The following is a 23,030-nucleotide window of genomic DNA, read 5'->3' on the forward strand; positions in this document are numbered from 1 at the left end:
GGGCTTGCACCTGCCTAGGTGTGGGGAACCTTTTTCCGTCCGAAGGCCTTGGGTTTTTTTGAGGAAGCTTCAAGGGTCATGTGCCAGTGTCAGGAGGGTTAAAAGCAGAAGGGAATGGAGCAATGGTTTCTATGCACAGCCCTCTCTATCCAGGTAAGCAACAGTTATTATTCAAGACACATTCCAGTCAGAGGAAAAACACTGGAGGCGAACGTGAATCAAGGCCCGTGAGAGGTGTGGCCTGGGGACAGAGGTTTTGGCCAGATAAAGAGGGCCTGGAGAGTTGCGTTTGGCCCCCTGGCATGAGATTCCCCCCACCTAGGTTAGGCGATTGCAACCACATAAGTGTGTGAATCCTTAGAACAGCTAAAACACAAATTCAAAAGATTACCACCATCATCAAGAGAATGTAAGTAAATCATACTATACTAGATGAAACAAAATACATTTTTATTTACTTAAAAACCACTATGGAAGAACTCTTTGTTGCGTTACACAAAATTCCCTGAGGCTTCTTTCTTCCCTTTTTTAAATTAAAAAATATGGAATATGAAATCCTTCATCACATAGAAGATGCATTTCTGCCATGGTCGGACGGCTGCATTTGTTTATCGTGGTACTTGTTGTCGCTTTAAACCTTATGCTACTATGATTTCGGTTAAAACGGAACTTAAACAAAAACAATACACGTAAATAGTCTACAAAAAAGAAAATATATTTCATGTACAACCTGTTTTAAAATCAACTTCAAAGCAATGTACAAATGTGCAATGTATTCGACCAAAAGCAATTAAAAAATATACATTGTGAAACTGTCTCTTAAAATGCAAACATTTCCAGCCATTTAAACATAACGTGCTGTTACAAAACATGGCTACCCACAATTTCAATCCCACGTCCTCCTCCTTCCGCCAATCCCCCTGCAGTTGCTTGGCATAACTCTCTTACAAATAAAATAAATGTCTTTACCAGAGGAAAAGACGCCAGCGTTTCCTATCTCTACTTAGAAACAAGAATTGCTGTTCCGTATGCCCATCGTGCGTGTGAAACACCCCTGCTTGTAAAACAGAATTATAGCCTCCTGCATGTGTGAAAGGAGAGCTTCACAAGTACCCAAAAAGCCTTTCGATCAGCACATGCCAGAGCACAGAGTGGCACAAAATATTCCTAGACTGGAGTTCACCTGGTAAGTAACTGCAACTTTTGGAGGTACTTCTTAGCCTCAAGCAAAACTCGCATCGCTGCACCGTCCTCCATTTCTGAGGTAGGTACATAAGTTCATAGCACACCTAAGCACGTTCTGCCATACGCCGAAGTACGTTTCAAGTTTCATTCCGTCTCCATAGTGGAAAGCAACTACCTCTTTCAACTGACGTCCCCCCCTTTTGATTTTAGGATGCAAACATCTTCTCAGCACCTTCTCCCAAGGAGGATACTTCTATTGCAAGCCACCAAAGCAGGGCTTGGTGGGCAACCAGTGAGAGAAGAGGAAATTCCCAGTGCCCTTCTGTTAAAGTACTCTGGCCAGCTCCGAAGCAGACAGCCAAATCATTAGGGGCAAGAGAGAGAGTCTGATGCTACTACAGTGGTACCTCGACATACGAATGCTTTGACTTCCGAAGGTTTCGACTTATGAAGTCGACAACCCCGGAAGTCTTTTTGCCGCGTGCGCCCTGCGCACACGTTCTGCACCTGCGCAGAAGTGCAAAATCGTGCTTCGCGCATGCGCAGAACAGCCGCTTCGACATCCGAAAACCTTGACTTACGAAGAGCGCCGTGGAACGGATCGTCTTCGTAAGTCGAGGTACCACTGTACCTGGTTTTTACTCTCTGTGTTCCTAGGCTGGCAAATGGCAATTTGCGCCACCGACTCCGGTGCGCAAGGAGTTGGGCCGTGTACAAGTAAGGAAAAATCACACGGCTACCCTTACACAGAGCCAAATTATTCAGTTACCTGAAGAAGAGTAGGACGGACCAGATGGGGGACATTTGTTCTTCGTAACATCGGAAGCCTGCTTTTACTTTTACTTTTACCAACTTTTTACTGCTTTTACTTTACTTTTACCACCCAGTAAAAAGTTGAAGAGGGTAGAAAGGGAAAATGCAGCATCTGCGAAGGTTGGCAAGGCTAACCAAGTTTAGCATGGGGAACATATTAAACTGCTGCCTATGACATGATTTCAAAAAACTGTACCTTAAGGAGACACGGTCAGCGCTTGACATATCCACAACATACATAGGAAAATAGACTGTTATATATACTTGTTCATTTAAAAATGCAATTTTCAGCAGGTGTTTGTTTTAAAAAAATATCTCTTCTTATTTGTTCCCTTTCCTTTGAAGTATTTACAGTACATCACACTGCCTGAACAGTCCATCTCTTCTATGGCTGGCTTAGACAGGCACACAGAAGTTGCTTAAACAGCTATTTTTCTTTCTTTCTTTTTTTAAGCCTTTCTTCTACACATTAAAGCCGTAACGCCTTGACAATGTAAAAAAAAGTTTTAAAACTATTAATAAACAGCAACAAACCCTTTCATAAAACAGCGTCTCTTGTGCAATGCATGGAACAGGAGGCTAAACTGCTCATAGTTCACTGCAGGAAAAAGTCAAAAAGGTATTCCAGCGGCTTCTTTCTGATGCTTTCTGCAACTCAGACTTACTCAGCAACAGCTTGCAGGGCACGAAACACTTCTGCAGCAGAGCCTCAACTTCGTATGGCTGCCACGTTTTGAGCAGTCCTTGTGCTGGCGCAACATTGGGCAGTTGTAGGACATAAAAGCTATCGCCAGGACCCACCAGCAACCTTCTCTCATCTTGATTGGTGCTTTGTGTTCTCTGCTACACCTATATTATCCTTTAAAAAACAATCTTTAAGTTTCTCACAGAACTGCATAACTGCACACACCTAGAGAAATGTTCGTCTACGCAAAGGAACACACCGTTCCAAGCTACGTGAAACATAGCCTCCTCTGGCATAACATCACCTCTTACGGCAGGCAAAAGTGGACGAAGGTTAACAGGGGGAGGAACCAAAATAAGGGGTAGCGAAAAGAGGAATCCATGCACCGGTAAATCCATTGTTAAGTGCAAACGTTTGCTCTTTTTCAAAGTGGTGCAGCTGGGAGCGCAAAGTCTTCTGGTAGCTGTGCTGCCAGAAACTCTGCAAGTCAACTGCTGCTGAAGAGCACAGTCCTATATATGGCTCCATAGAAGCAAGTATCATTGTTCAATAGCAATCCGCAGGCACACGACTGTACCTAAATCGCCACGCCTCCACCCAATCTTCTTATCGTTCCATAGCTTCCCTGTCTGACATCATTATGATTTTTTTCTGCAGTTGTCCTATCAGGCAAACCACGGTGATGCTTACTGATCATGTGACACTATTTTGCTTCAAAAATAAAATAAAATGCAGTTCCTTTGCTACCAAAGCACTTTTCATCGATGCATCGCGCTAGTATTCCCGATGAAGAAACTAAGCCACATCCTTCGTCGTCACGTGCGAGGTTGGATGGGATGGTTTTGCTGCCGTCTCTGAATGGGTGAGGGATGAGCAACGATCTGCAACCTCCCGAAGAACAGGACACACTTGCTGTGCATGTCGACATGTCCCTTTGGGTGAATTCCAGCATGTTCACCCACCCATGCTCTCCCTTATGAGATCCACTCTCAGAGCAAGATCCCTGAAGGAGGGTCTCAGGCTGGCGCTGTTGTTCCAGCACTCCGTCATGATGGCATAGACCTTGGCAAGAGAGAAAAACGCCAGTATGAGATGAGCAGAAATAGCCGTGCGAAACCTTGCAGCAATCCCAGGTCAGCACATTTCTTCCATACTGTCAGGGGTTCTTGCGACTACTCTAGAGTAACGACGCTCCGCATGCTTGTCTTTAAACAGTTTTTATTAGTGCAGACTATTTACAGTGTAAAAACATGTCTGCTCATTCCGATGCAGAATCCGGAACTGCCCCCCCCCCCACGTGATCTTCTCCAACATAAGAGTCTTGGGACAGTGAATCTCCTCCCTTTCTTTCTCCTGCGTAATTCCGGAACCGGAGGAAAGGGCCTACGCTCCATGCTTTCCTTTTCCCCATTCTCTCCTCTCTTTCCTCCATCCTGTGTAGCTGGGGCTCTCCCATGCTGCTGGAGCCCTGACCCTCTCTCTCCACTTCCTCACTAGCCTCCTCAGAGCCCTCGCTTCCATCACTGCTTGGGGAGGAGCTACTTCTGATGCAAGGGGGAGGTTCTCTGTACTTTCTTCCCCTTACACATACTGTATGCAAACCCTGTCTTCATGGTTTCCACCATATACTACATCATCAGCATCATCAGAATAACAACAACAACAATTTGTTATTTATACCCTGCCCATCTGGCTGTTTCCCCAGACACTCTGGGCAGCTTCCAATCAGGTGTTAAAAACAATACAGCATTAAATATTAAAAACTTCCCTAAACAGGGCTGCCTTCAGATGTCTTTAAAAAATAGGGTAGCTGCTTATTTCCTTGACACCTGATGGGAGGGTGTTCCACAGGGCAGGCGCCACCACCGAGAAGGCCCTCTGCCTGGTAACCTCACTTCTCGCAATGAGGGAACCGCCAGAAGGCCCTAGGCGCTGGATCTCCAAGAATTTATACACCGCCCTATACCCAGAGGTCTCAGGGCAGTTCACAGGAAAGATAACAATATATAAAATCAAAATAATTATGTGGAACATCTACTTCACCCAAGGATGTGGCTCCTGGTGATTGGTCGTTTGGTTTTTCTGGGCAATGATCCAAGAGGAATTTGTTCACTTACAAGTAGCTTCTTTGCAAAAGCAAGCTTTGTAAACTGGAAGTAACTAATGGATTCTAGACGGCATTGCACTTCCACATTGCCTTTCTTGTTTATAAAAAAACTAAGTTCCTCATGAATGAGAAAGCCCAGGTTTTTGGTTTTGCAACAAAACTTTTGAAGGCCGGGGAAACTGCCCACGCTGCTAGGCTTCCAGGTAAAAACGAGAGCAAGTGTTCTGCTATGGTTGTCTCTACCACAGGGACAATTCAGAGGCACACCATGACTGACAGTTACACCAAGTGAGAGAAAAGCGCGATAAAATGATACATTCAGGTACCTCATCTGGGCATCCGTCAGGTCTGAGCAGCCGCCCGTTGTTCTTTAGAAGCTCTATCAAATGGAACACAATCATCTGGTTCTGCTTATCATTCCCAATCATGCGCATGAACTCCTAAAATAAATAAAAATCCAGTTCAATTTCCGTTAAGGTTAAAGACATCAAAGGATCAAAGAATGATCCAGTTTCATAGGAGGTGCTATGCAGAAGTCTTTGTTGGACAGAATGTCACAGAGGCAAACCCTTAAAGTCTATAGAACACCCCTCTTTCAAAAAAGTAAAAATAAATAAATAAAGACTATGCCAATCTGAAGGTTTTGCAGACAGAAACTTGCTTTTATTTATTTGGAAAATCTATAGCCTGTTTTTCAACATTTGCTCTTGCAGTAGGTTAAAGCTGATTTATATATATATATAAAAACAAAGACTAGAGCAACATTAAAATACTATCAGAGTTAGATTTTAAAAAAAGAGAGCTGGTGTTAATATATTTAGTTATAAAAGGCTTGCTTGTTTAAAAGGGCCAGTCTCCCAGATTTACATACAGCAAACCTGATAACTGATTCCAAATCTCGGAACCAGCTACTGAAAAAGAGCTACTTAACAGGGGGTGGGAAGACAAGGAAGAAGAAATTTCCTTCTGTTATTCTGGGTTCAAACTGTTAAGAGCTTTGCAATTTGTTGACCTGGAGTCTGCATGTAGCACTCAACCTCCTTCGGAATGGTTGCTCTAGCCAGAAGAGAACAAAAATGAATGGATGGGTAGATGAAGATGGGGGAAAGGGAGGAATGAAAGTTGTGTTTGCATATAAATAACTAACTTCAGACAGCCCTTAAAGGCAGAAACAAACATTAGCAGGGAAAACGAGACCCTGCAGTATTTTGTGCTGATCAGCACCTTGGAGAGAGGAGATTGTGCTCCTCAGCTGACCGCAGCTCAGCAGGAAACAAGAGGGAAAGTGCCAGGTTGACCTGTCCATAGAGGAAAAGACAACTTTGTTTCTCCAAGGGCAGCTTGCTGTGTTTCTGTGCTGCACAGGGAGAAACAGGAGTCCGTTTCTCAATGTGCAGCAGAGAAGCCAAGGGGCGGAGGTGTTAACTCCTAACCACTTTGACTCAACAAAATATGACCTAGTAGGGGCAAATAGTCCCACACCCTCTCCTATAGGGGACAGTCATAGCCCTAGACCAAGTATACACATGTAGGTTATCTACGAACCGCTGGGGGGCTTTTGTTCTTGTCTATATATGTGAAGAGTTCATAGAGGACCACACCAAAACTCCACATATCAGAAGCCACAGAAAACTTGTTGTCCGTCAGTGATTCTGGAGCATACCTATAGCATAAGAAGCCGGGGTGGGGGGAAGAGATAGGGGACAGGAGGGGGAAAAACAGATCTATGAAACAAAAACAATTTAACACAACACATTATACTCTTAACAGGTCTGTGTCCAGGGGGGCTGTCTACCAGCTCCAGCTGGTACGCTGGCTGAGATTCTACCTGGCTGTGCATTGTCTCGCCAGTGGTACATACTCTGGTTATCTCCTGCTTGGACAACTCTACGTGGGGCTACCTTTGAAGGTGACCAGGAAACTACAACTAATCCAGAATGTGGCTGCCAGACTGGTGACTGGGAGTGGCCGCTGAGACCATATAACACCAGTCCTGGCTCCCATTATGTTTCTGAGCACAATTCAAAGTGTTGGTGCTGACCTTTAAAGCCCTAAATGGCCTCGGTCCTGTATACCTGAAGGAGCGTCTCCACCCCCATCATTCAGCCCAGACACTGAGGTCCAGCTCCCAGGGTCTTCTGGTGGGTCCCTCAATGCAAGAAGTGAGGTTACAGGGAACCAGGCAGAGGGCTTTCTCGGTAGCGGCGCCTGCCCTGTGGAACGCCCTCCCACCAGATGTCAAGGAGATAAACAACTCTATGACTTTTAGAAGACATATGAAGGTAACCCTGTTCAGGGAAGTTTTTAATGTTGGATGTTTTATTATGCTTTTATATGTACTGGAAGCTGCCCTGAGTGGCTGGGGCATTAATAATAATAATAATAATAATAATAATAATAATAATAATACTCTAGATTTAGTAAATTTTAGATGCATCACTTTATTATATTCCAAGGGCCAAAGAATTTATGCAGTATTGCGTTTTACCCAAATCATTTGCCTTGTAATCAAGCAGCAGAGAGAAACATACCAAAATATGGGGCTCTCTCCTGGTTCCTTGACTTTGTAGTATTCTTTGTCCTGAGGCAAAACTTTCGTCAAGCCAAAGTCTCCAATTTTAACTCTGTTTTCATTCTCCACCAAGATATTCCGTGTTGCTAGGTCTCTGTGAACGTATCTTTTTGAACCCAGATACTCCATACCCTGTGCGTACACAAACAGTGTCATGAAATCAGTGTTGATGGGTTTAATAAATACTGGAGGCAGAAGGGATGATGAGACATGTAATTGACGCCTGGCTGTCAGAATCCCCCCCAAATGCTTATGAACATCCCGCTTATCAACATAATCCTATGCTATTAGGAAACAATTAACAGACAGGGAGGAATAGGCAGCAGGTGTTCCTAAAGTTCACCATACCTCTACCAAACCGTGACCCAAGTACCACTAAATGTCACCATTGTGTCTGCTGCAAAGCAATTGTGCAGAACGCCGAAGTAACCAGCAGCATTCTTGACCTTGCTTCACACAGCACTGGCATTATAGACCAGGCACCCCCAAACTTCGGCCCTCCAGATGTTTTGGACTACAATTCCCATCTTCCCCTACCATTGGTCCTGTTAGCTAGGGATCATGGGAGTTGTAGGCCAAAACATCTGGAGGGCCACAGTTTGGGGATGCCTGTTATAGACACACAGCTATCGTTTTGACCCAGAGAATAACCTCATCCATTTCACTGCTGCTTAGTCCTAGAAATTCGAAGTCTTCTCTCTCAGAACCAAACACGTGTGTGTCTTTACAACACGATTCTCCTGTTTTCCATCAACGGGGGTGGTTCCCTGCGAAATTGTTCCATTTCTTTATTCTTCCCACATTTATTTCTGCCAACTTCACCTTGTGCATTGGACCAAACTTGGCCAAGAAATGCCAGCAAAGGCTTGTTTATGTGACGGCTAAGCAGGCAAAAAGGGAGCTCTGGAGTACAACTTGATAACATCTGCAGCATAAATCAACTGTCCCCTCTACGGCGTTTGCTACCTGGCATGACCGAGTGGAGGAGAAGAGGCAACAGTTGTGTTCTAGATTATATCCAAGTTCCCTCCGATTTTATGGTTCTATGACCCTGCACTGTATTTTGGGAAGGAGAACTGCACACAGTCTGCCTGAGCGTTTATAGCATTTGTGGCAAACAGCTCTGGTTCTCACACCACTTGCTCCCAGAGCAGACTTTGGTAGAGTTCGAGATACTAGAAAAACATATTACCTTACATATCTGAGAGGCATAATGCAGGAGTTTCTTATGATCCAATCTGTCTTTGTGCTTCTGGAGATAGTCTCGCAAACTTCCGTGGGGCAAGTACTCCATTATCAATTTCAGATTTCTCCGGCCTTCCCAAACACGTGAGGAAAGAAAGAAAGAAAGAAAGAAAAAATTCAAAATTATGCTTTACAGAGCTTCCTTCATATAACACGTTATAAGCAAAGGGCACAGACCACCGGCAGCATATATGCAGTGGAACATTCCATTACGGTATTCTTTTGCCAAAAATCAAAATTAGTTAAGCTTGCTGTTTTCCAACTGCGTAGAAAGAAACGAAGAAGAAGAAGAAGAAGAAGAAGAAGAAGAAGAAGAAGAAGAAGAAGAAGAAGAAGAAGAGGAGGAGGGGGAGTTTGGATTTGATATCCTGCTTTATCACTACCCAAAGGAGTCCCAAAGCAGCTAACATTCTCCTTTCCCTTCCTCCCCCACAACAAACACTCTGTGAGGTGAGTGAGGCTGAGAGACTTCAGAGAAGTGTGACTAGCCCAAGGTCACCCAGCAGCTGCATGTGGAGGAGCAGGGAAGCGAACCCGGCTCACCAGATTACGAGTCTACTGCTCTTAACCACTACACCACACTGGCACCACACAGCTAGTTACACGAGGAAGATGTGTTTGATGAGTAGTAAGCAGAGTTACATGCTGCTACTTTAACACGGGCAAAACTAAAGGATAAAGTTCAAAACAATGGCAGCCCAAAATGGCTACCCTGGCAACTGCATTTCTGGAATGAAATGCAGTGGTTTATCAAGGGTTGACAGTGCCCGGGGCTGCATGGAGTGAGAGGGAGTGAAATGGAAGGAGTAAGCACGTGCATTCAATGCCCAAAAGTGTCCGTGTCACCCAGGAGATTGCAGTCGCAGAGATTAAAAAAGAAGAAGAGTTGTTCCATTGTTTGGAGAGGTCACTTCCTGGTTCGCACGGAGAACGTGTTTTCAACGGAGCCCAGCCAACGGGAGCACACAGCTGTATTGAAGCAGCACCCAGTGTTACAATTTTGGGCCCCTAACAAGTTTGTGGCCGGGGCAACTACCCTGTGACCGCCCCCGCCCCCCACCATGAAGAGATGTGACCACTATTGTGTCAGTGCAATGCGTCTGGCCACATTTGCATCAGATATTTAAAGCCCTATGATATGACTTTAAACCATCATGGCTTCTCCCAAAGGATTCTGGGAGCTGTATCTCGCGAAGGCTGCTGCAAGTAGTTAGGAGGTCCCTATTCCCCTCATAGAGCTACGATTTCCAGAATTCCCTGTGAAGAGGGATTTTGACTGCTAAAACCATACAGGAAAATGCAGCTCAGGAAGGGCATTGTTGCTGTAGTAGTGCACAGCATGCTAACAGACAAATGCTGGATTAAAAGCTAAGGCTTAAACGAAGAAGGATGCAATGACATTTACTGAAACCACATCTCATTTAGTTAACGTTTTGGAAATCAATTCAAGAAGAAGCTAATAATTGCAAAGACTCTGACAGTGTGATTGTGGTTGCTCTTTAAAATGTGAACAGGAAAGGTCACACTACTTTAAAGAGAGACTGTTCGGACATCTGTACACACCGATTCACGCTAATGAGGGAACATCTGATAAGTTATCGAGGGACTGCTAGCTTTTGCTTAACAAATAACATTAGAAAGTGCATGTACCGGCACTGTAGCACACGCCTTTGTACTTCACAATGTTGTCATGTTGCAGAGATTTAAGAATTTCGATTTCTCTTTCGAAGTCTCGCAGGTGTTCCTCCGTGCTGTGCTGAAGCTTTTTAACAGCCACCACTTCCCCTGTGTTGTCCTGCAGCGGGTCATACCGGCACATCTCCACACTGCCAAAATTCCCCTGCAAGGAATATGAATAGACACATTTACATATCAAGCCGGGTTGGGGGGGGCAGGGCGGGGCGGGGCAGGGGAGGAACCCAGCACTATTGTTTTGACAGCTGATACATTTATTTTTAGGCCCCACCCAACTCATCCTATAGTTGTAACCTGCCCTGGGACTTGATGGGCAACAAAATCCTAGAAATAATTAAAAGAAAATACGACAGGTTCTTTCCCCAGTGCCACACAGCACAATTCATGCCTACAAAATGAGTTTTCTACCTGGTGACCCAGCCAGGAATGGGATCCCACCAATGACTCAATAAATGTCCTGTTTTCGCCACCAGCTTGGGACTTTCGTAACACTCTGAGTCTAAGATTATTGTTGTTGTTTAGTCGTTTAGTCGTGTCCGACTCTTCATGACCCCATGAGATTATTAAGAGTGCACAAAAACAGTTAAACAACAACAACAACAACATCTCCTGAAGATGGAGGACAAGTAAACTTCACCCATATGACTTCAGGGGTAGCCTGCATATACCCTATTTTTTGCTCCATAACGCAGTTTTTTCCTCCTCAAGAGTAAGGGGAAATCTCTGTGCGTGTTATGGAGTAAATGCCATGGCTCCAGCAGCAGCTGATAGCCAAGCTGATTGGCAAGCCAGATAAGGGACACTAGCAATAAAGAAGGCTGCCCTGGGAGCGGGGAGGTTAAGACAGCGAATTTGCATGGAGAGTACTAAAGCAAGCAATGAGAAGAAAAGGGGAAAAAACTGCCCCAGCTAAGGAAGGCAAACAAGAGGGAGAGAGGGTATGAAGCCGATGAGCAGCTGATCGGCAAGCCAGATAAGGGACGCTAGCAATAAAGGAGGCTGCCTGGGAGGGGGAAGGTAAAAGCACATGGATCATCAGGATTTTTGCACTGGGTCACCCCAAATTCACCATCAGATCACATAGCATGTCCATGGCTATAGCCTGCACCAAAAAAAATCACGCATCCACTGTTTCGTGGGGCCGCAATGGCGCAAAAAACATGGTTACAAAGTCACAGATCCACATGGATCCTCAGGATTTTTGCATTGGGTCACCCCAAATTCACCGTGAAATCAAATATCATGTTCTGTGGCCACAGCATGAACCACAAAAACCATACATCCACTGTTTTGTTCAGAATATATTTTTTTCCTGGTTTTCCTCCTCTGAAAATTAAGCGCGTGTTATGGTCCGAAAAATATGGTGTATTCAAATAAAGGGAAACAGAATTGCACATTTAGGAACAGGGACAGGAAGGGAACAGGCACTGCCAAGTCCTAAAGGATCTGAAAATTTGCATGGGCCAAAGGAAAAATATTCCTGCACTTGGTTCTGTTTTGACCGCTCAGGGCTGTGAAGTAAACAGATCTGAAGATGTGATGTACAAGCAACAACATACACCAAAAAGGCTCAGGGATAAAGGAGGCAGGTTGAACACCAAGGAAGCCCCTAAAATCCCTGCTCTCTTCACATCCAATGATTTACTGCAAAGGAGAAAGGTGACAAAGAGGGAAGCAAAACGAGGAGGAAATAGGAAGGGGTAAACCAAAAAAGAGCTGGCTTAAAGTTAAGAGGGAAGATTAAAATTTAGGGACAAAGGGGATGTGGTGTGCACAACAGAGGCTGCCACCATATCTTGTCATTCTTCGTCTTAAAGAAAAATGCAAGGCAAATATCTTGGGATGGAGGTAGCAATTCCATAATGCTGTTAGGACTCAGCTACATTAGTCAAAAAACAGTGTTTTGAATGAGTTATAAACATGCAACACCAGATGGCGCCAGAGAGCAGGAAATTTTTATACATCGGTGCCTCGACTTGCGAATTTAATCCGCTCCGAAGGCACCTTCGTAGGTCGAAAAATTCGTAAGTCGAAAAGCGCCATTGGAAACGTGATTTCCCATAGGAATGCATTGGAAACGGAAAAATTCGTAAGTCGAAGCAACCCCATCTAAAAATTCTTAAGTCGAAAAAACCCTATCTAAAACCGCCGCGGTTTCCATTCGGATGTCGAAAGAATTGTAAGCGCGCGGCCATTTGCCCCATTCGTAAGTCGAAACATTTGGTTGTCGAGTCGTTCATAAGTCGAGGTACCACTGAATGCGATTTTCTGTAGGGTTCTTTTTCTTTTGTTATAATAATCTAATTGCTGACTTATTTAGAGCGTCGCCCCACCCCCAGCCCAGTGTGTAGATCCACTCTGAGAAGAGGAACAGAACAGGATATTTCCGAACTATCGCCCTCCCCAAAAAGCTGAACAGATAGGGAACAGAACAAAAAACAGTTGTGTTGCTCTTTCAAAAAGCTGAAACCACTCCCCAAAAACTGTTAAAATAAGCACTTCCAAAAATACTATGCAAAGTATGCAAATTATTTCAAATTAGCCATGGTTTTCCACTCTATATCTTATTTGTTTCTAACAGTACTGCATATCCTTGCAATAAGACATCCCATCTTCTTACCTTGCCAAGTTGCTGCAAAAATTTCAGGTGCCTCTCTTCAAAGTAAGTCGGGTCCCTGCATTCGAAAGCCCCAGAAAACCCAAGAGCTCCAATTCTCATATTTGGTAACATATCACTTTCTTTCAATAGTTCGTAATCTTGGGGGGAAACACACACACACACAAAAGAAAATATTATGTTCAGCCAGGCTCCCACAGAAACAGATCATCATCATCATCAGACAAATTAACTTGTGCAGCCCTAGAAAATATGAACATGCTATCTTAATTTTCAATCATAAAATACTGTCCTGCGTGGGAAGATAATAGTAAAGGTAAAGAGACCCCTGACCATTTGGTCCAGTTGCAGACGACTCTGAGGGTTGTGCGCTCATCTTGCTCTATAGGCCGAGGGAGCTGGTGTTTGTCCACAGCTAGCTTCCAGGTCATGTGGCCAGCATGACTAAGCCGCTTCTGGCGAACCAGAGCAGCGCACGGAAATGCCGTTTACCTTCCCACTGTAGCGGTCCCTATTTATCTACTTGCACTTTGATGTGCTTTCGAACTGCTAGGTGGGCAGGAGCTGGGACCAAACAACAGGAGCTCACCCCGTCTTGGGGATTCAAACCGCCGACCTTCTGATCGGCAAGCCCAAGAGGCTCAGTGGTTTAGACCACAGGGCCACCCACGTCCCATGGGAAGATAATAGAAGCAGCCTAATCCCTAGTGCATTTCAAAACTTCCCACTCGTGGTTCATTTGCTCATTAACTCTACAAGCAGAAACAAATTTTGATATGAGAAGTTATGTGTGCAACTCACATATTTCTGCAGACAGACATGTTCTATAGCAGTGGTGTGGAATCTCTTGCCTACAAGTCTAATTAACCCCACCAAGCCAGAAGTTGGCCCATCCAATCATCAGTCAACCATGCTCACCTTTCCCAAGCCTCTGATGTCATACAACATCAGAGTTGGGGAAGCTCAAGCTGAAATAAATCAAAGCTGTGTTATGTGCAAAATGGCCCTGATTGGTTTAACACAGGCATCCCCAAACTGCGGCCCTCCAGATGTTTCGGCCTACAACTCCCATGATCCCTAGCTAACAGGACCAGTGGTCAGGGATGATGGGGATTGTAGTCCAAAACATCTGGAGGGCCAAAGTTTGGGGATGCCTGGTTTAACACAACTTTTAATAAGTATTTTTTTTTAAAGTATTATGGATTTACAGCCTTGCATTTTCCCTCCCCCAACACACACAACTTTAAAATGTTGGGTTAAATTGGAGAATATTTATTAATAGGCTATTAAAAGAGATTTATCCATGAAGTAAAGAGTTTTGGATAAATAATACATTACATTCATGTAGCTCTTTACAGAGTTCATAGTGTTTTCACATACATCAACTCTATAAAGTGAGCCCAGTGTTGATATTCCCATATTGCAGATGGGAGCTGAAGCTGCAAAAATGGGGGGGGGCCTTGCTTGACAGAGTTCATGGCAGATTAAGGAGCTGAAGCAGGCATTTCTCAATCCATCGTTCAGCCCAGACACTGAGGTCCAGCTCTGAGGTCCTTCTGGCGGTTCCCTCGCTGTGAGGTTACAGGAACCAGGCAGAGGGCCTTCTTGGTGGTGGTGCCCGCTCTGTGGAATGCCCTCCCACCAGATGTCAAGGAAATGATGACTTTTAGAAGACATCTGAAGGCAACCCTGTTTAGGGAAATTTTTTAATGTTTGATGTTTTATCGTGTTTTTGATATTCTGTTGGGAACCACCCTGAGTGGACGGGGTATAAATAAATAAATAGATATAATTATTACAGGTAGGCAGTCGTGTTGGTCTGATGTAGTCAAAACAAAACAAAAAATTTCCTTCCAGCAGCACCTTAGAGACCAACTAAGTTTGTCATTGGTATGAACTTAGTTGGTCTCTAAGGTGCTACTGGAAGGAATTATTATTATTATTATTATTATTATTATTATTATTATTATTATTATTATTACCAACAAAGGTTCGTATGGTTAAAGCTATGGTTTTCCCAGTAGTGATGTATGGAAGTGAGAGCTGGACCATAAAGAAGGCTGATCGCCGAAGAATGGATGCTTTTGAATTATGGTGCTGGAGGAGACTCTTGAGAGTCCCATGGACTGCAAGAAGATCAAACCTATCCATTCTGAAGGAAATCAGCCCTGAGTGCTCACTGGAAGGACAGATCGTGAAGCTGAGGCTCCAATACTTTGGCCACCTCATGAGAAGAGAAAACTCCCTGGAAAAGACCCTGATGTTGGGAAAGATTGAGGGCACAAGGAGAAGGGGACGACAGAGAACGAGATGGTTGGACAGTGTTCTCGAAGCTACCAACATGAGTCTGCGGGAGGCAGTGCAAGACAGGAGTGCCTGGCGTGCTCTGGTCCATGGGGTCACAAAGAGTCGGACATGACTAAACAACAACAACAATTATTATTATTTCTCGATCCATAGCTCAGGCTCTTAGCCACTAGGCCACACCAGGTGAACACATTTGGAGCAACATCCTTCTCCCATGCAACAGTTTGCCTATGCAGTAGATTCTACTCTAACTGCAGATCAGAAAACATATTTCATCTCCCACCAAAATTTAGTTACCTCTTCTCCAATAACATACCTGGAGCGAACAAACTGTTAAGGTCACGTATAACCGCTCTAAAAGAGGGTCTGAAGTCTGGCTCATAATCCATGCAGTTGTTTATAAGATTTGCTAGTTCTGTCCAATTAGGAGCAGGAAGTTGATGCCTATCCTCATAAAACTGTAATTTCTAGGATTCAAGAAATGACAGTGATTTAGGACAATTCTGAGTAGCTTTTTTGGAGGAGAAAAGAGATACTTTCAACAACAAATGAGACTCTTTTAAATGCCCAAGCAAACATCAGATACAACACTTCTTTGTCTCTGACACAAACAACTTCAGTTACAGGTAGGTAGCCGTGTTGGTCTGAGTCGAAACAAAATAAAAAAATTCCTTCAGTAGCACCTTGAAGACCAACTAAGTTTTTATTTTGGTATGAGCTTTCGTGAAGTGTGCATGCACACTTTTTTTATTTTGTTACAAACAACTTCAGTTTAAGAGATGGGGAGGGGTTCCCTCGTACACACAAATTATGTCCACATGCTGGTTTTCACAGCGTGTCTGAATGACCACCGAGGAAATGTCGGGAAAGTGGGGGCCTGACAGTCTTCACCATAGAGGCCCCAATCTATTTGGGACAAACTCCACACATACTCTCTGTTTCCCAGAAGACAAAGAGGAGCAGAAGGAGATTACAAAAAACTAATTACAGGCTTTATCCAATCGTTGCTTCTGGGGAAAGGCTATTGCTTGCAAGTTCCCCTGTAGTTTAAATAAACCTCCCTAGCAGTCTAGGAAATCTTCAGGGGCGTAGCCAGGATCAAAACTAGGGGGGGGGGCAAGCCATGGTCGATCAGGGGCGGGGCCACAAAGTGGGAATGTGGGCGGGGCTACAGGGCCAGCTGGCCTGACGACATTGTGGCGGCAGCGGCAGCGGCCACCTTGTGCTTCTGGGGCTGGCAGCGTCGGCGGCTACCCTGCTTGGCTGGAGAGGATGGGAGGGTCGGGCAGGCGAGAGGGGGTGGCAGGGCGGGCGAGGGCGAGGCAAGGCACGGCCGCAGTCACGACGGCTCCGAGGCGTTGCTGCATATCAGCATAATATTTCAACCATGTCGTGGGTTCAAGCCCCACCTTAGGAAAAAATTCCTGCATTGCAGGGGGTTGGACTAGATGACCCTTGTGGTCCCTTCCGACTACAATTCTATGATTCTATTGATATATTGCCATAGCATATGCATCATTCTGCTTTCTTGAATTGTCCTACTCCTAGGCATAGCAGCCAACTCCTAGAGGCCTAGATGCCTCTCCCCCCCCCAATTACTAGTAAATACCATATTTGAAAGAGTCATCCCCCCCATGTTGATGGGCTTTCTATGTGGGGCTTATCTGCCCCCCCCCCGTATTTTATTAAGAATGGAAGAGGGAGGGAAGGAAGGAAGAAATAGAGAGAGGGATAACTCATATTTGTGGGTGCCTCTGGGTGACGCTGTGATGCTGGAACTCTGCAGCAAGAGGACGGGAGGGTCGGGCAGGCGAGAGGGGGTGGCAGGGCGGGCGAGGGCGAGGGAAGGCACGCCCGCAGTCACGACAGCTCCGAGGCGTTGCTGCATATCAGCATGATATTTCAACCATGCCGTGGGTTCAAACCCCACATTGGGGGGAAATTCCTGCATTGCAGGGGGTTGGACTAGATGACCCTTGTGGTCCCTTCTGACTACAATTCCATGATTCTATTGATATATTACCATAGCATATGCATCATTCTGCTTTCTTGAATTGTCCTAGGCATAGCAGCCAACTCCTAGAGGCCTAGGTGCCTCCCCCCCCCAATTACTGGTAAATACTGTATTTTAAAGAGTCATCCCCCCCCCCATGTTGATGGGCTTTCTATGTGGGGCTTATCTGCCCCCCCCCCCAGTATTTTATTGAGGATGGAAGAGGGAGGAAAGGAAGGAAGAAATAGAGAGAGGGATAACTCATATTTGTGGGTGCCTCTGGGTGACGCTGTGATGCTAGAACTGTGCAGCAAGAGGAAGATACTGGTACACCTGTACAGGAGCCTTGTAAGCAGCTTTCTCTCTGCTTGATTTACAGCAGGCTTGTCCAACAGGTAGATTGTGATCTACCAGTAGATCACTGGATGTCTGTGGTAGATCACTGCTAGATCACTGGCACCCCTAAAAAAAGCTCACCCAAAATTTTCCTCCTCCCTAAAAAAAGCTGAACTATGACCTGAAGCCCTAATCAAAAATGGGCCTCCCTCCCTCCTAAAAGAAGCTCAACAAGTTTGACCTAAACCCCCAAAACAGGGCTTCCCTTCCTTAAAAAAAACTCAACAGCTTTGACCTGAACCCCCAAAAAGGGGGTAGATCACTCCCAGTTTTTAACTCTGTGAGTAGATCAGAGTCTCTTGGGAGGTGGCCACCCCTGATTTACAGTATACAGATGCAGAAGGAGGGGCAGACTGGAACACCACTGCTTTTTATAAACATCACTGTGTCTATCAAAGCTACAGCCCCCCCCCTTTCTTATTCACTTCCTTTTAGCCTTGCAGGGCCACCTTAGTCAAATTGAATCCTCTGCACCCTCATTAAATCGCCAAAAGAACTGTTAATGCGATCCCTGAATGCTCATTAACAGCTCCCACTGAAGAACAATAGGGTGAATAGGGTGAACCTTGCCTGAAGGGATATTCTTCTCCCTTGTCTTAACTGCTTAAGTACTGGTAGCCACTATGCTTTATTTATTTGATGTGTTTTTGTTACAGCTGTGTTCCTGCCCCGCCCCCGCCCCGCCCCCGCCCCCGCCCCCAGCAAGTGGAGAGCTGCTCTTGCTAAAGCAAAGCCCTTTCCACTTCAGTTTTTGGAGGGGGAAAGTGCTGGTTATGGTCTGTAAAATACAATAATTTTTTGCTGCTAGGGGGGGGCAACTGCCCCCTCCTGCCCCCCCTGTCTACACCCATGGAAATCTTCCCTAAATGCTAAACCCGATAAGAAGCTGCATCCAACTATTTTAACAGTGGCTTATGCCCATCTCTGCACAGTATGTTCCCCAAGACAAACATGTTCAACCTCACATGGTACTTACTCTTTGAGAATCCAGGGCACTAAGAGGCTTGTCTCCTCCACTGCAGATTTCCCACAGAGTGGTTCCAAAACTCCACTTGTCCGTTGCCAAACTCAGCTGTTTTGGATTTTCAATGCATTCAGGTGGAACCCATGGTATTCTCTCAAGTAGAACTATACAATCGTGAAAAAAACAAGGCAATTTGTTACTAGGATGAATCAGAAAGCATTTGAATGTGTTTTTGTGGTTTTTTTTGGTAGGATGTTTTAATTGCTGCTCAATTATATTAGGTAATCTCTGAGGACCTCTGGTGGAAATGTGGTCTATAAATACCTTTAGGACTTGTAAATGACAACAAGCAAGCAAGCAAGCAAACAAACTTGAAGCCCCATGTCTGTGGCCTTTAAGAAATATTTTAGAAATCCTCACATGTAGACTTAAGCATGGGAGGCATGAGCTAAAGTAGGCATCCCCAAACTGTGGCCCTCCAGATGTTTTGGCCTACAACTCCCATGATCCCTAGCTAACAGGACCAGTGGTCGGGGAAGATGGGAATTGTAGTCCAAAACATCTGGAGGGCCGAAGTTTGGGGATGCCTGAGCTAAAGCATGTAAACACAGAGAGAGCTTTTGATTCTCTTGGTTCCTTCAGATAAAAATCCTAACCCAAGGAATTCAATTTGTAAGCCAACAGATAGGGTATCTCATGTAACTCTTCTTCAGGTGAGGCAAAAATGCTTTAAATCCAACAAATGGATCAGGGGCAGTTTGTGTGGTGTCTTCCAGGTGGACTCATCCTGCTGGCTGGGTCTGATGGGGAGTTGGAGCTCAGCATCCTATAAAAGATTACACTGGCTGCTCCTGAACCACATTCACCTTTATCAGAGTATTAAATGGGGATTCTCAACATTGGCTACAACTCTTTAAGAATTGAAACAGATGGGTCTATTCTGATGGGTTTTCTGTTTCCAGCAGTATTTTCATACCGGTTGCAATAGAATATGCACTGCTCATTTTGTGCAATAGGTATGCCCGCTGGCATGGATATAAAGATTTATAGTTTTAAGTAGCAAAATGATGCCCGCAGCAGAACAAATCAAAAGCACACCCCATGCTTGTGGGAGGTTCGTGGCTTCCCAAACAAGAACAGTTGTTTAAGTGCAATGAGAGGAGGAGATAATCACTCGACGACATTTTCAAGGTAGCAGGTGAACTGCTGAAATGGATGAGTCAGAGACTTACTGTCTTTTGGCAAAACTGTGGTGCTGATGCCAGGATCGCTGAGCTTGATAAAAGGAAGGTTCCCGGATTTCCTATCTTCTTCTCTGATAAGCAAGATGTTTTTTGCACATACGTTCCCATGAACAAGGTTTTTATCTTCCTGATAAAGGCAGACAAGCGTTGCTTATTTTTTCCTCCTGAGCACAGATCAACTGCCAACCTCCTAACTGCATTTCAAGCTGACATTTTTACATAAACAAATACTTATGCAAACGGACATAAAGAGGAAATGGGATGCAGCTTTAAATGGCTGATTTACACAGTACACAAGTGCCTAGCTTGAACTTAGTGGCAGCAGTCCAGCACCTCATTAAATGCAGTGAAGAGGAGCATGGCAAACTTCACCACAGAGGCCCTAATCTAGTTGGGACAAACTCCACACTTACTCTCCGTTTCCCAGAAGAGAGAGAAGAACAGAAGGAGATTACCAAAAACTAGTTACAGGCTTTATCCAATCGTTGCTTCTGGGGAAAAATCTATTGCTTATAAGTTCCCCTGTAGTTTAAGTAAGCCTGCTTCCCTCCAACAGATAAAGCAGGGGTTTCCTGCATTTGTTTAACAGCACAACTCAGATAATATAATATCACACATAAGACACCAGATTCTAAAAGGAGTGAGCGTGAAAACAAGACCCGTGTGCAAGCTGTCTGGATCCTACAAACAGAAACACCAATGAATCTGCCTAAAAATCTTCACCAATATCCACTAGGGCAGGGGTTGCCAACTCCCAAGAGACTATGATCTACTCACAGAATAAAAAACTGGCAGTGCTCTACCCCCTTTTGGGGGGTTCAGGTCAAAGTTAGTTGTTGAGCTTTTTTTAGGAAGGAAGCAGGCCTATTTGGGGGGGCGGTTCTGGTGAAAGTTGTTGAGTTTTTTCAGGGAGAAGGTAAAATGTTGAGCTTTTTTTAGGGGAGCCACAGTTGTTCAGCTTCTTTGGGGGGAGCCAATGATCTACCAGTGATCTACCGCAGATGTCCAGTGATCTACCGGTAGATCACAATCTACCTGTTGGACATGCCTGCACTAGGGGAAGGGGGAGTGAATCTCCAACCTTCGGCATTTTGCTAGGGGGAAATGTGAAATACTTACGAAAAAGTGCATTGCCATTGCCAGTTGCTTTGCAACTTCCAGCTTCCACAAGATGTTTATAGAATTTTTATTCTTCTTCAAATAAGTATCCAATGAACCAAATTTTACATATTCCTGCACCAGAATATCTAATTTGAAACATAGATGCAGACAATAGTTAATAATAATAATAATAATAATAATAATAATAATAATAATAATAATAATAATGGAATTGGTCAACCTTTTAACTGCTGGGGAAAGTGAGTGAGAAAAAGTATGCCAAAACTAAAGTGAAAACAGCTAAGAGCATTTTAAAACAAAAAATAGATATCAGGTGTTCATTTTAATTCTATGGACACAGTGGTACCTTGGTTCTTGAATGGCTTAGTTGCCGAACAAATTGGCTCCCGAACGCCGCAAAACCCGGAAGTGAGTGTTCTGGTTTGCAAATGTTTTTTGGAAGCCAAACGTCTGACGCGGCTTCCGCTTGAGTGCAGGAAGCTCCTGCAGCCAATCAGAAGCCGCACCTTGGTTTTCAAAAGGTTTCAGGAGTTGGACAGACTTCCGGAACAGATTAAGTTCAAGAACCAAGGTACCACTGTACAGCAGAAATATGTACAGTCAGGAACAAATTGATTACACCATCCTAGGGCATTTCTATCTCTCAATGTTTTGTACTGACACTTGTAGTTCCCTGCCAGACAACATATACCTGATAAGAAGGCAAATGTCTTCGGAAATAGATATTTGCATACAGGGAGGTAATAATAGAACTCCAATTAGGGCACACAAAACAGTTAATTGGCTTTACTCACTTTCTTCTCCGTAGACACAAACTCCATAATTCAATACCAAGTGCTTGTAGGAAAGCTGGCTCATCATGCTTGCTGCTTCGAAAAAAGACTGCAAGAGAAAGGGAACAATAATTAGCAGGGCGAACCCTAATGGGAACTGTTTGGAATAAAATTTAATTAAAAACCGCCTGCATTTTCATATAACTTCAGCTTCCCACCTTCCGCAACGATACTGTGTAATTAATTTGGTGCTGTTGTTCTCTGCCTGTTTTTAATCATTGTTTCTCACAACGCCTAACTGCTTTAATAGTGAATCATGTCAATTTACTGGCAGTAGGAAAATCCCCCGTGAGGACACAAGGACTCTTACATCTGCCCACAGCCGAGGGTGATGCTGCTGCTAGTTTTCAATGCATGACAGTTCCAACCGATGAGTAACCGGCAAGCATTTAATGTTCAAAAGACTAAACTCAGGGGGAACTTCTATCAGCTACATCATTCAATCAGATTGAGCAGGCTTGATATCACATTACACAGAGACACTGTGAAAATGTGTCCATGTTTATCTCATGAACATCTGATTGTGTGAAACAGTAATCATCCCAGGTATCTAAAGCCTTTTGCACATAACAAAGAGGAGCCTACACAACACAAAACACTGTTGCTGTATGTAGGTTTTATTTGTTTTTTATCTCATATTTTGGAATCCAGTTTTTTCCCTTTAATTTCACCCAGGCCTAAGGCTATTAAATAATCTATGCAATTGGGGGTGTGGACTGTTATGATGATGATGATGATGATTTTATTATTAGGCTGCCTGTCAGCATGCTTTTCATTATGTTTTTATCTGTTCGGAAGGGATGAGGGTGGCGAGGAGCTCGACGTGCCCAAAAGAACTAGAACCCCAAACTCGGCGCTAAAAAGAAAAGGAGAAAGGGGCGTGTGGGAAGAGTAGCAGGTACACAAACAGCCATCGCCCCATGAAAAAGACCAAGTGAGAAAGCAGGCTGCTTCAGAGAGAGCCTAGGTGGGTCTTTGCAACCGTTTGGTTGGGAACAGGGAACTTGGCAATAAATATTCCTGTTGGGAGCACGAGGCAATCACTGTTCGTGTATGAGTGGGGTACCCTCACCTTCTCCCCCCCCCCGCCTCAACTCGACACAACAGTTTATTTGGCAGAGATGGGATTCGACCTGTCTGCGGGCAGGGAAAGGAAATGGGGTCATATTGCCTGGTCAGACTGCTGACCTTTGAAGCCCTAAAGAGCCTTGGACCAGTATACCTGAAGGAGCATCTCCACCCCCATCGTTCT

The 23,030-nt window shown here is 44.5% G+C and overlaps 1 protein-coding gene across 2 annotated transcripts in view; it reads right to left on the minus strand.

Moving 5' to 3' along the window:
* Nucleotides 1–435: 435 nt before the first annotated feature.
* The window catches only part of JAK2 (Janus kinase 2), a 92,154-nt gene continuing 69,559 nt past the window's right edge, over nt 436–23,030 (minus strand). For both annotated transcript variants that reach the window (XM_060268854.2, XM_060268857.2), the window contains 12 exons: nt 21,740–21,827; nt 20,943–21,070; nt 19,812–19,950; nt 18,592–18,743; nt 15,543–15,693; nt 12,923–13,059; nt 10,258–10,447; nt 8,555–8,679; nt 7,322–7,494; nt 6,336–6,453; nt 5,117–5,230; nt 436–3,745 (listed from right to left, as the gene is read on the minus strand). In XM_060268854.2, coding sequence (XP_060124837.2) covers nt 3,638–3,745; nt 5,117–5,230; nt 6,336–6,453; nt 7,322–7,494; nt 8,555–8,679; nt 10,258–10,447; nt 12,923–13,059; nt 15,543–15,693; nt 18,592–18,743; nt 19,812–19,950; nt 20,943–21,070; nt 21,740–21,827 — 1,623 coding nt within the window. In that variant the 3' untranslated portion in view covers nt 436–3,637. The remainder of the gene's footprint in view (nt 3,746–5,116; nt 5,231–6,335; nt 6,454–7,321; nt 7,495–8,554; nt 8,680–10,257; nt 10,448–12,922; nt 13,060–15,542; nt 15,694–18,591; nt 18,744–19,811; nt 19,951–20,942; nt 21,071–21,739; nt 21,828–23,030) is intronic.

This window comes from Zootoca vivipara, chromosome 15 (assembly GCF_965207765.1).
Source record: "Zootoca vivipara chromosome 15, rZooViv2.hap1.1, whole genome shotgun sequence".
Lineage (NCBI taxonomy): Eukaryota > Metazoa > Chordata > Lepidosauria > Squamata > Lacertidae > Zootoca > Zootoca vivipara.